Source organism: Manis javanica, chromosome 5, assembly GCF_040802235.1.
Source record: "Manis javanica isolate MJ-LG chromosome 5, MJ_LKY, whole genome shotgun sequence".
NCBI classification, from domain to species: Eukaryota; Metazoa; Chordata; class Mammalia; order Pholidota; family Manidae; genus Manis; species Manis javanica.
In genome coordinates this window covers 19772938-19786860 of record NC_133160.1, presented here as the reverse complement: position 1 = coordinate 19786860, position 13923 = coordinate 19772938, and the positions used below count along the sequence as shown (strand labels likewise).

The following is a 13923-nucleotide window of genomic DNA, read 5'->3' as shown; positions in this document are numbered from 1 at the left end:
TTAAATAAGTATATTAACATTAATTTCACCTATTTTTACTTTTTAAAATGTGACTACTAAGATTTTATAATTACATCTATGGCTTGTATTATATTTTGATTGGACAGCTGTGTCCCAGACGGTTAAGCTTCTTGATAGCAAAGCAGTGTTTGTCTTATTCATATTTAGGTCCCCAGGCCCAGCACAGTGCCTTACACATGGGTGACACTTAATAAATATTTGTTAAGGAAATGAATCTTAACCATTATTATTCAGAGTGGTCAAATTTCAGAAGTGAGTAGAAACTTCTCTGGAGTGTTGGTATCTGAAAAAGAGACAAGGGTTGAGAAGAGAAGTAAAGAACAGAAGTTCTTAAAAATTTGCTTTGGGAGAAAAAAATGCCAAAATAAAGCACATGAAGGCCTTTGAATGGCTTACGCATCAGAGGGTAGGGAGGCAGGAGCTGATGATAATGTTGGTGGCGGAGGCAGAGCATTCCAGTGGGTTCTGCGGTGCTCTGCCACAGTTTGTCATGCAAGGAGCTAAAGCTGAATACCCTGTGTGAGGGGGAAGGGAGTGGAGAACAGTTGGTGAACCCAAAGGTTACCCTCCGGGGGATATTGTGCTTATTTAGACTGTTCATAAAGGTGAACAAAGTTATTCTTGCCTCCAGAATACTGGTCCTGTCTGTCCCTGGGTCCCCATTTAGACATTACCCTGATGGAAGCCTGGGGCTGCAACTGTGCCCCCTGTTTACTTGAGGGCCCTTCATGCCTTAGAATTGTTTAATAAATTATCAGTTGAATGAGTGATTTAACAAATACTATTTTAATTTGACCAAGGTCTTGTATGACTTGTATTTATGGGTACATATTATTGCTTGAAAGCCCCTCAAATCTATTTCAGTTAAGGTCCTGGAATCATGGTAGATTAGCAAACCTCCCTTCTGGAGGGCACCAGGTTGTCTTTGCAAGAGTTCATTAAAGGATCTCAGGCATCCTGTCTCCCTGCTTACAAAATAGAGCTGTTGACTCCTCTTCCCCAGAGATGTGAAGATTAAAAGAGATGCTTTCATTTCTGCAGAAGGAAAGTGCTGTTTCAGTGGAAATTATTAGCAGTAAAAATGAAACCCTCCCCAACCTCTGAAATGTTTGTTTTAAAGAAGTAGATTGGAAGATGTGTTCAAAAGAGATACTGCCAGTGTTCTATTTTGCATTTCATAACTGTGGTAGTGTTTTCTCCTTTTAATTGTGGTCCACTGCCTTTTCTCTCTTCCCTCAGAGATAAACAATCCAGAAATCTCCTTTCTATGGAGAACTATGGGGCTCCAGCTTTGACTTGGCTGCTGAGGTAGGCTCACGCTAATCAGAATCGCAGCAGGGCTTGTTTTATGAGCCTGAAAGAATTAGTGCTCCCAGGGGTCTGAAGTTCCTTACCTGCTGGGAGCTACAGATTTCTAGTTTGAAGCCTGCCCTCCTTTAGGATCAGGCTACCTTTCCTTCTCCCTCTTTTCACATGAGAACTACCACCTCTTTTTTTCCTGTAGTCTGTGGTTATTAGTATGTTCATTTATTTTTTTTAAGTATAGACCAGTAATGATGACAACAGATTTTAGTAACTTTTATATTTATGGATAGAGTGTGATAATATCAAATTATTTTCTATTCCAGGGAGAATAGAAACACAGTGAAAAATAGCAGGTGGTACCCCACAAACCAAATTGTCTAATGTGGGTTTCCTAAGTAATGTCATATGCTTAGACTTACTGAAGCACCTGGTATGTGGAACCTGCTGGGTACATGAATTTAGAGGGGAATGACACCACCAGGATAGTGGAGTTTAGTAACAATGTGGGTTATAAGCTACAAGATGATACGTGTAATGCATATAATAGAAGTTCGTCTGTTTTCACTAAACAACTTAGCAGGCTGGCAGATAATGACATTTTCTTTTGTTCCATAGTAACATACCATGTTGAATCTAGCCTAGCACATTGTTGGTGTGTCCAATTATTATAACAGATAAAGAAAGCTCATTGAAGAGTCTAACACAGGTATTTTGTGTTGGGGGAGATAGAATCATGTGGGTTACCTTGTAGTGATAATTTTATAGATTTGTTTAGTACTGTTATACTTTATAGTTCTTTCAGTAAAGTTTGCAACCATTGGTACAAACTTCCAGTTATAAGATGAATAGGATCTAATGTATAGCAGAGTGACTATAGTTAACAGTACTGTATTGTATACTTGAAAGTTGCTAAGAGAATAGATCTTAAATGTTCTCACCATCAGAAAAAGAGAAAGGTAATCATGTGAGTTATGGAAGTGTTAATTAACTTTATTGTGGCAGTCATTTCACAATATGCAAGTGAATCAAATCATCATCTTGTATATCTTAAACTTATACAGTGTAATATGTCAGTTTTATCTCAGTAAAGCTGGAAAAAATGGTAAAAATACACACATACACACACAAACATCCTTTTGAAGTTCACAGGGAAAAGAGTTATAATCTCTGTTTGCAGATGAGGAAACTAAGGCTTAGAAATGACATGCCCAAAATTGTGCCAGTAATAACTTGACCTGAATGGAGACGTTGGGCCATTTGATGTCTAGTATGTGGCTGTTTCTCCTCGGTTCTGAGGCCCATTTCAGTATTGCCCTGTTTTAATCCAATTGTTGGAAAGCAACTGGGAGAACTCTTCCATGGATTGCAATATCAAAGGCAAAATGATGGACCTTACTCTACTCTTCTGGAACGAAGGAATTTGGAGTGCAGTAGACCCTTGGAAGCTGCATATGTAATATTCTCTGTCTGAGCAAACCCTGTGCTAAGGGATTGGTGTTGGGGAGTATACCCTAACTAGTAAATTGAGCCTAATCCATTGTCCTCCTCTCAGAATGGCTTTGTTCTCTGTGATTTCTGTATTCATGGGAACTTTGGTTGAAAAAATTCTGTAAAAGAAACAGCCAACTGCCTTGTAGGTGACTTTAATCATCTATTTATAGAATCATTAAGGGTCAAATCAAAAATAACCGCATAGCGCTTTACTCCATTTTGTGGAAGAAATTACATGCTATAGTGCTGGAATAGCATTAGTTGGGGAATTCTTGAAAGCTTTTAGGATATTTGCTGTATATGTCCTTCTGCATCTTTTCCAACTCTAAAATCCTGTGTCTCTTTTTTCTCTTTCTCAGCCTAACAGGGGCACAAAACGACCCCGGGATGATGAGGAGGAAGAGCTGAAAATGCGTCGGAAACAGACAGGCACTCGAGAACGCAGCCGCTATCGGGAGGAGGAAATGACTGTGGTGGAAGAAGCAGATGATGACAAAAAAAGGCTGCTTCAGATTATTGACAGAGAGGGCGAGGAGGAAGAGGAAGAGGTAAGGTGGGAGAGAAGGCTGGCCCTGACACAGTGTCTGTAGAGTGTAATTTTAGGTGAATCACTTAATTTCTCTGAGCTTACCAGCTTAATCTTGTAAAATAGGGTTAAGAATATTTATTTGACACTGTTGACATGAAGGTTAAGTGGGGTAATGTAGTGGGAAAGCATTTTACAAAGTGTAAAGAACATTACAGAGAGTTTTTAAGTAATTTTGGGCTCTGTGTTCTAATTGAGGCCCACGCCCTGGACTCTGAGGCTGTCGGTGTTGACTGAGGAGAGCCAGCAAGGCTCCCTGGACTGTTTGGAGGACACGTACAAGGCACTTACCATCTTTGAATATAGTCAGTAGTCTTTGAAAAGAGAGTGTAATTTTGTCAAACATGAAGAAGGCTTTTCCAGTAGTTGAAATGGCATTAGCAAAGCAACAAAGGTGGAGAAGTTAAAAAGGAGCTGAGGGATTAGGTATTTAGGTGTGACTTTAAAAAATCAGTTTAGGGCAAGCTTCCAAAGGCCTTTCTATTTGCTGTTCCTCTAGATGCCTTAGGGCCTTTGCACTCATTCCTGCCTCTGGACCTTTTTTCTTCGGTGCCTTCTGCTGCTCTTCTTCCCCTAATGCTTTGCAAAGCTGTCTTCCCATTCAGAGCTCATTTCAGATGTTTCCTCCTCAGAGAAGTCTCTCCTATATCTGAGGTAGGCCTGCAAGTCATCCTCTCATTCTCTTACTGCTTTATTCTGTATTTTGTCTTTACAGCATTGATTATAATCTGAAATTCCTGTTTGTCTCTTTTACTCATTTGTTGTTTTCTCCCCAACCGCTTGTGAAAACAAGGACTAGCTCTGTTTTGTTCACAGCTGTAACTCTTGCACTCAGAGCAATGCCTGGCTCTTGGGAGGCACTTAATAAATATTTATTGAATGAATAAATGTACAAAATTGAGAAGAGTAGAGGCAAAATATCAGTGATTAAAAGTAAAAAGACTTTACCTTTGCATCTTTTTAAATCCTTAAGTGTTAACTTGTATGTTATTTCACTCTGGCATTTTGTTCAACATGAATTATTGAAATGGAGTCTTAAGAGCTAGCTGTTTTTTGGTTCCTTCAAAGACATGATGCTAAGTTTGGATTTAAAAAACAAAAGCTGGAGTGTGAATCTGAGGAGAAAAATAAATTGATTCATATTCCAAAAAGGTCTTTTCTGTGTTAGGACAATAACTCTCTGTTCATTAGGATTTGTACCAGTGCTGCTTTGGGGGTCTGCTCCCAAAAGATGGTGACCCTTTGGAAATCTATGACGGAACAGTCCTGAATTTCCTGTGTGAGGGCAGTAGCCCTGCCAGGCTTTGACAAACAGTGTGTAGCATGCCCGCCCTCCCTCCTCACTAGCTTCTGCTCAATCTGTTAGCCCTGCGGCAGCAGTTAATTGGCAGGTATAATTCCCATGTAGGGCAAGGCTGGTACTGGAGGATTAGGACAGTAGCTGTCATGAGTAAGTGGTTTCTAGCCTGGGAGACAGAAATGTAATGTGGGAACCAGGCCTTCAGTTAAGGGACAGGGAAAAAGAGATCGCTTTGTAAAAATGACACATGGAAGGTTATGAATCCAGGAGTTATTTTCTCACTGCCACCAAAGTCCCATTTGATGAGAAACAACTGATGTTTGCCCCTGGAAAGTCACGTGAACTTGTAAAATATTATTGTCCTTTTTGTGCTACATCACCAGCATTCATCTTTCTGAAATCTCCCTCTGGTTTCTGACATTGAGCTATTGGAGATACTGCTGTGGCTGATGACTAAGAGTGATAATTCAGTTTTTCCCCAGTATTGGAGAGAAATTAAAGGAGGGAAGGCCAAACCCTCGAGAGGCTAAGACTTGGGGAATCCCCTGAGAGCTGTATTAACACTAATACGGCTTTCTACAGGGTGGGCAAGATGTTAGCTTAGGGAAGAGCAGTGGGTATTAAGGTTGCTTGAAAATGATTCAGCCTTTTCCTAGAAATTTTGATTATTTTAGTTAATTCCTAGTGGTATGTTGGGCACATGCCTATTGCTAATAGTAATAATAACAACTTACATTAATATAGTGTCCTGTCATTTAGAAATCAATTTTATATACCTCATCTCTTTAGGTCATCTCTATGACCTTGAAAGGTAAAGGTAATGTTTTTGCCTTCCCTACCTTCCTTCCCTCTTTCAGCAGATCTTCACTGGCTGCCTGCTGTGTGCCAGGCACTGTGATGGGCACTGGAGAGTCAGCAGTGAACAAGTAGACATGGACCACCAACATGGGTGTTTGGGGTTGGAGAGATTGTCTGGGCTAGACCCTGCCAGACCTTCCTTATACAGGTCATGTGAAGGATTTGGGGTTTTCTAAATGCCAAGTGGATGAATTCAGGAAAAATTTATGAGGTAGAATTAACTGGATTTGGTAAGGGTTTGAGGAATATATTCAGCAGAGTAACATTGCCACGTGGCTAGTAAGTAGTGAAGTTAGGCTTCAAGTCCTGACTGAGCTAGGGCACTGACTCCAATTTTTATTATGTCAGGGAGTGATATTTAAGCTATAGACACTGGGGAGGGAGTAGGGGTCTCCCCTTTAAGCTGTAAGACACTGGGGAGGGGATGGGGTCCAAAAGAATACCTGAGGGTCCAAGAGTCACTGATACAAATCTAAGAAAATGTGTCATGCCCAAAAATGAATTTATAGGTATTTGCCACTTAAAATCCAATATATGAAAATTGACATTTGATAAAATAATAGCTAACATTTTGTAGTAGTTACAAAATTATGGGATGATTCAGTGCTTTCCAAAAGAATCTATTTCATGTTCTCTTTTAATATCAGTTTCTTTATTGCTCTAAGGTGTGAGTTATGGTCAGTGACTACAAAGCTGTGAGAAGTTGGGAGAACGTTAGAGGCAGAGCACATGGCAGCACATTACTTTAAACTGGAAAATAAACTGAGGTGAAAACAGTTCTGAAATTAGAGTGTAGGTTTTTTGGAGGAAAATGATTCAGTTTTCAAAAATTCATTTTATTTAACTCTGTAGGTATTATTCTTGTGAATGTAAGAAAACTCTGTATGATCTACTAGTTTTTTTATGCTTCCTCTGAGGTTACTAAATTCTTGATGCTACATTGGGATTCCAAGGTCTCTTTGATTCCTTTCTTTGCAGCTAGTAAGGACCAGATACAGTAATGTGTGAGAAATGTAAAACAGTAACTATTGCTAAATAACAATCCTTCTGATTTATGGGCTATATAGAAATAGGCGGTGAGTCGGATTTGGCCTATGGACTGTAGTTTACCAACCTCTGGTTGGGGGAAAGATTAAGGGCCACTGTCACTGACTCAGGGTTTGACCTTGAATAAATTATTTCAAACCTCTGAGTATTGTCTTACCTGTACAACAAAGGAGACAACAAAATAAATATTAGGTTCAATAATGTTATCTAATATTGTTGCTTATGCCATTGTCATACAGTATGCTCAAGAAATACTTGTTGAATGAATGAGTCTTTAATACCTTAAACTGAATTTCCTGTGCTAGATGTGAGACATACACAGTGATACAAAGTAGCATATGCTGTAGTCCCTTACCCCTCTTTACAGTGGGGGAGATAAAGTATGTACTGTACATTTAACCCAGAAAGGTGAGTGGCAGAATGGCATGTAAGAGCCATGGGAAAGAAGTAGTAATTAGTGAAGAAAATAATCTCTTTGGACTGAAACTGTTGCATTTGTCCCTTCATGCCAGGAGGAACCATTGGATGAAAGCTCAGTGAAGAAAATGATCCTCACATTTGAAAAAAGATCATATAAAAACCAAGAGTTGCGGATCAAGTTTCCAGACAACCCAGAGAAGTAAGGCTCTGTTTTGCTGACACCTGAGGTGTTTTGTTTGCTGTTTTTGTTTGTTCTATCTGCTTTAGTTTCTGTAACTTGGGTCATGAGTACCAGGACAAGCCACATGTTTGAGAAATCACTAGAACAACTCACAGGCCTCAGAGTCAGTGTTACTCAAAAGTACACAACATGATCAGCAAGAGGGAAAGACACATCAGGCGAGTCTGGAGAAATTCCTGTACAGGCTTCCTGTGTTTTCTCCCTTCCATTGGGTTATATGCAGATGTGCTGCTTTTCTCCAGCAATGAAATACATCCACACTTGTGCATTGTTTCTGTCTAGGGAAGCCCATTTGAGACCTATAGTCCAAGGTATCTGTTGAGGACAGGTCATGTAGGCATTCTCTGCCAGCAATGCTTAACAAAATTCCAGACTCCAGGAAAGCAGATGTTCAGTGCCCCAGATGGGCTCAACAGCCTTATCACTTAGGGAATGTTTCAAGATACCAGCCTAGGAAGAGGCCCTTCTAAAAATTAGACCTGTATAACTCTTTTCTTCACTATTCTTCTCAAGGTCCAAAGAAAACAGACCATAGCTGCCATTATTGATAGTTTTACTGTTGAAAAAATGTCAAGGGCTTTGGGATTAGACAGATATGGTGTGACTTCCACATGACCTTGAATAAGTCACTTGTCCTTCCCTGGCTTCAGGTGTCTAATCTTCAGGTGTATAAAGAAATAATACCTCCCTGACAGTGTTGTTGTGAAGATTAAATAAGAATAATGGCAGATGAATGACTCAGTGCCTGGCACATAGTAAGTGCTCATGAACTGATAGTTAATGTGATTGTTACCACCCTGGCTCCTCAGTGCAATGTGAAGTGCTATCGTTAGGAAAGTGGTATCTTTTAGTTTTGAATCCTAAGTAAAGGGATTATACAGATTTTAATGTTCTAAGTCTCTCTTTCCCTCCCTGTCTTTCTCCCTCCCAGGACACACACTTTTAATTAATCTTAATATGCCCAAGGCCCCTAGGCAATTAAGAATTGAGTACAGTCTTTGTATGCAAGTTTACAGGTTACTAGGGAAACTGACTATAAATGCACAGTAGAAGGAAATACACTTTGAAAGAGATACAGGCAGTAACAACAACAAATGTTGGCGAGGATGTGGAGAAAGGGGAACCCTCCTACACTGCTGGTGGGAATGTAAACTAGTTCAGCCATTGTGGAAAGCAGTATGGTGATTCCTCAAAAAACTCAAAATAGAAATACCATTTGACCCAGGAATTCCACTTCTAGGAATTTACCCTAAGAATGCAGCAGCCCAGTTTGAAAAAGACAGATGCACCCATTATGTTTATCTCAGCACTATTTGCAATAGCCAAGAAATGGAAGCAACCTAAATGTCCATCAGAAGATGAATGGATAAAGAAGATGTACATATACACAATGGAATATTATTCAGCCATAAGAAGAAAACAAATCCTACCATTTGCAACAACATGGATGGAGCTAGAGGGTATTATGCTCAGTGAAATAAGCCAGGCAGAGAAAGACAAGTATCAAAAGATTTCACTCATCTGTAGAGTATAAGAACAAAGAAAAAACTGAAGGAACAAAGCAGCAGACTCACAGAACCCAAGAATGGACTAGCAGTTACCAAAGGGAAAGGGACTGGGGAGAATGCGTGGGAAGGGAGGGATAAGGGGGGAAAAGGGGCATTATGATTAGCACACATAATGTTGCCAGGCGGGGGGCCACGGGAAAGGCAGTATACACAGAGAAGACAAGTAATGATTCTATACATCTTACTACACTGATGGACAGTGACTGTAATGGGGTATGTGGTGGGGACTTGATAATAGGGGGAATCTAGTAACCATAATGTTGTTCAAGTAATTCTACATTAATGATACCAAAAAAAAAATGTATGGACAAAAAAATAAAAATAAAAAAGAGATACAAGCAGAGTGCTGCCAGAGTATAGAGAAAGAAAGTGAATACTAAGTCAGGGGATCTTGGAGGGCTTCACAGAAGAGGTGGTATTTGAGCTGGGCCTTGAAGAATGATTTTGATTTTAATAGGCAGAAAGGAACATGGAGAAGCCTGCCAGGCAATGTGATTAGCATAAACAAAGGCACAGAGGGCATAAAGTCCTCGCTGCAACCTGGTAAGACTAATGTGATCCATATGTTCTCACTGTGCTATAGATGAAGAGGTAGAGGAGAACCTGGTTACTGGACCAGGGGCCACAAGCCCTTTTTGACAGCAGGAGTAGCTAAGTCAGAGCTCATGAGGCTTTCCCAACACCAGAGTCCTTCAGGTTTTGTGCTGACCTCCACTGCACAGTAGCACTTGTCACACTGTGCTGCATATGTGTGTGTGTGTGTGTATGATTGGTTATACAATACATAGGTAGATTCATTGTAAAAATTACTGACAAATGAAAAAGCAGAGTAAAAAATTGAAGTTCTGACCTCTTTGCCTTCCCCTACCTAAAGATAGTCCCTGTGAACAACTCTGTGAGTATCCTTTAGGTAAGTCTTATATTCATTTACATGTATATGTAAAATTTCGAGAAAATGCAAAATTTTTTTCCTTCCTAGATCATAGTGTACGTTGGTCACATAACAGATCTTTCCATCTTAGTACATGCATATTTACCTTTTGTTTAATGACCAGTACATAGTATTTCATGATTTAGAGATACCATGACTTATTTATTGTTTTTCTATGAGTAGACATTTGGTTATTTTAAATATTGACTTATGAGCAATGCCACAGTGAACCTGCCCATATACTTGTGTCTTGTTATACATGTATTTCTATAGGATAGATAGCTAAATATTGAATTCCCAGATTGAAGGGTATGTATGTTTTAAACTTTGATAGCTACTGCCAAGTTCCCCACTGTCTCCTTTTATTCTCCCACCAGCAGGTGTCTTTCCTTACAGTCTTGCCCACACCAAATGTGAAGGGTCTTTAACATCTTTGTCATTTGTTTTATTGTTATTTCATTAGTCAGTTGCCTTCCTGTCTTAGAGTCTGTGTTCTTTTTTAGGAGGTGGTCTTTATCTTTTCTGTCTCTGTTTATAGTATCTAGCACCATGCCTGCCATACTATAGGTGCTTTATAAACCTGAATGATATGCTGTATAGTTGATGTCATGTTTATTATATCCCCATTGCTCATAACCAAGGGTATTAGGAGGAAACTGTGCCATAGGTTGATAACACTGGAAATTTAAGAAACCTAATTTACTCCTTAGAATGCCAGTTGCCTTTGCCCACTTGGTAGGTATACTTCTGTCAATTCAGAGCAGTGAGTTTCTGCGGGTTATGTTCACCGTCTACAACTTAGGTACTGCAGATGCTCTAGTGTTACAATTCATAAACTTTTTAGGAAAATAATTTATTTAAAAAAACCCTCAGTATAGTCCTTTCAGACAGTATTTTTTTTTTTATTGAAGGTTAGTTGACACACAGTATTACATTAGTTTCAGGTGTACAACACAGTGATTCAACATTTATATACATGATAATTCTAGCTACCAGCTATCACCATACAAAGTTGTTATAATATTTTGACTATATTCCTTATTCTATACATTACATCCCGGTTACTTATTTATTTTACAATTGGAAGTCTGTAATTTTTTGTTTGTTTGTTTGTTTTTTGAGAGGGCATCTCTCCTATTTATTGATCAAATGGTTGTTAACAACAATAAAATTCTGTATAGGGGAGTCAATGCTCAATGCACAATCATTAATCCACCTGAAGCCTAATTTTCATCAGTCTCCAATCTTCTGAAGCATAACGAACAAGTTCTTACATGAAGAACAAATTCTTACATAGTGAATAAGTCATATGGTGAACAGTACAAGGGCAGTCATCACAGAAACTTTTGGTTTTGATCATGCATTATGAACTATAAACAATCAGTTCAAATAATATTCATTTGATTTTTATACTTGATTTATATGTGGATACCACATTTCTCTCTTTATTATTATTATTTTTAATAAAATGCTGAAGTGGTAGGTAGATGCAAGATAACAGTAGAAAACACAGTTTAGTGTTGTAAGAGAGCAAATGTAGATGATCAGGTGTGTGCCTGTAGACTAAGTGTTAATCCAAGCTAGTCAAGGGCAATAAAACATCCACGGATGCAGAAGATTTCTCTCAAAACAGGGGGGGTGAGGTTCTAAGCCTCACCTCTGTTGATCCCCAATTTCTCACCTGATGGGGCCCCTGCGACTGTGCCTGTCTTAGGTGGTTCCTCCCTTGAGGAATCTTACCCGTCTCTGGCTAACCAGTCATCTTCCGGGGCCATACAGGGAAATGTAAGTTGGTAAGTGAGAGAGAAGCCTTATTGTTTGAAAAGGTTAGCTTTTTACTTCTTTGCATTTTTATGCCCAGCATTTGTCAGACAGAATTTATATATATTATTTTAGTCTTTAAATCTGAACATTTGAAAATTAAAATTATATATAAAGAATGTTTTTTTTTTCCCCATGTGCAAAAGCAGTTTGAGAAACTACATTGTGCCTTGAGTACTTGAATTCTGACTGGTGCAGTGTCTTTTACAATTCTCTCAACCAGTGAGGTGCAATTAAGATGAAAATTGGTAGAGCATATTTGAATGAAACTTTCTGGTTGAGATCAGAAACATTCAAATTTATTTTCCCATATATGCAACTGTCATTTTGATTGCGTACCCAAAAATGCCTTTCTTCATTTTGCTGCATTTCAGATTCAATTGACAGTTCTCCTTATGCAGCCTCTACTTTGCTCTGTCATATTTCTCCCATACATCTCTGAGTAGAATGCATTATTTCCTTAGTAAGTTTGTTAGTAGTTCTTCTTTTCACTTTTGCAGGGCAGAATTACTTAGTTTAATGGTTCTCAAACTTTTTATTCCCAAACTTTGATACTCTTAAATTATTGAGTACCCCAAGTGCTTATCTAGTCAATTCTGGAATACATGAGTGCACATTTCATTAACCATTAGTGCAATGATACCATCACATGTTGTGTAGACCTCTGGAAACTCCACTGTACACTCTGGAGATGATAAGAGTGAAAAAGGCAAATGTTTTGGAATTTTATTAAAATAGTTTTAATTTTAGACCCCTGGAAGGATCTCCATCCAACTCCCACCCACCACAGTAGGGTACCAGGACCACACTTTGAGAACCACTGATTTAGCTGGGCGGAAGAAGCATCATGTTCCCTGTGTATTGATATCTGGTTTTGTAATTGCAGGAGGACTCATTGGTTCCTGTTGCTTTTCTGGTGTTTTGAGCTTTGCTGGTCATTTGCTAATATTCAGTCTTGTTGAAGGATAACATCCTCTGGTCTAGAGCAAATGTATGTGGGCAGGCTAGCAGAGTACTCCTCCTCATACCAGATGGAACTGATGACCAGTGACCCCACCTCAGCCTGGGTTACTGTTTTAATATGTTGCTCTGTTGCTTTCCTGTTGACCTCTGACTTGATCCTTTCCCCCAGCTGTGAGTCATCTGTTGCAGAAGATATACCTAATTCCTAGACAGCCCTCTGCAAACATTACAGTGTGTGCTTTAAATGAGTAGATTGAGACTTGTCAGCCAAAAAAGAAGAAATTTTTCTTTGTTACAGCATAGCAAACTTGGGGGGGCCCTAGATTTGTTGAGTACCTACTATGTGCCAGCTGTTATGAGGCCCTTTATATATTTATTATCTCTATGATCTTCATTATAATTCAGCTAGGCTTAGAGATAGGTTGGTTTATATTCTCTGCCCCCATTGACCAGGTTGGGTCCTTGTACTCTGTGTTCCAGTAGTAATCCTCATGGGCAACACCAGACATCCTTCCAATTAATTATATGTAATAGCTGTTTATGTTTATGCTAGTCCAGGAGCTCCATGAGGACAGCAACTGGTATTTTATCTGTTATATTCTCATTACCTAGAACAGTGGCTGGCAACTAGTATTGCAGTTACAGTTGGCTAAAACCATGAAATTCAGTGGATAGTTGTTGACACACTGCCCGTGATTACACAGCCAGGAAATAGTGTGGCTGGGGGTGTGACCCAGGTCAGCCTCATTCCCAAGTCTGTCTGGTCATTTCCCACTATATCTCATTACTTATGTAACACCAGATCCCAGGAGTATTTTTATGAGGTTTCCTTGCTCACAATTGACTTTCTACTTGTTTTGTTTTGATAATTTTCTGACTTGTTAAACTTAACAATATTGGGTCACCTGCATATTTAGATGAATTTCAAAGTTGTAAGGGGATGAAAGATTCAGTCCATTCTCCTAATTCTTGATTTTTATTATATTACCTTTATTAATTACCCGAGTAACAAGGATCTAACTTTCCAAAGAAACCTATTTCATTGATTTGGCAGCTCTGAGTCTTTAGGTTTCAACTCAGAATGAAAAAGAATTTCAACAGATTCTTATAGAACAGGCTATCTAGACTCCTTATAATCTCAGTTGCTTCCCCAAATTAGTTCCCATATCCCTCTTAAAGTATGGTTCCCATAACAGATGTCACAAACTTTTAGGGCCATCTAACCAAGCATGAAACTCTATATTGTCTCCTTTAAGCAACCTAAAACCACAGCAGCATTTGTGGGAGCTACTTTCCTCTGCTCCTTCATTTGGCTTCATCTGCAAAATTTCTACAGTGCATCAGGGAGTGTGCCTGGTGCTGGGTATCCAG

General features: G+C 39.1%; 1 protein-coding gene across 3 annotated transcripts in view; it reads left to right on the top strand.

Moving 5' to 3' along the window:
- The window catches only part of CTNNBL1 (catenin beta like 1), a 168067-nt gene that overhangs the window by 25899 nt on the left and 128245 nt on the right, over positions 1-13923 (top strand). For 2 of the 3 annotated variants that reach the window (XM_073236620.1, XM_073236622.1), the window contains exons 2-3: positions 3177-3365; positions 7121-7227. In XM_073236620.1, coding sequence (XP_073092721.1) covers positions 3177-3365; positions 7121-7227 — 296 coding nt within the window. Of the gene's footprint in view, positions 1-1283; positions 1330-3176; positions 3366-7120; positions 7228-13923 lie in introns of those variants that run through there. The other variant, XM_073236621.1, reaches the window with a different exon arrangement.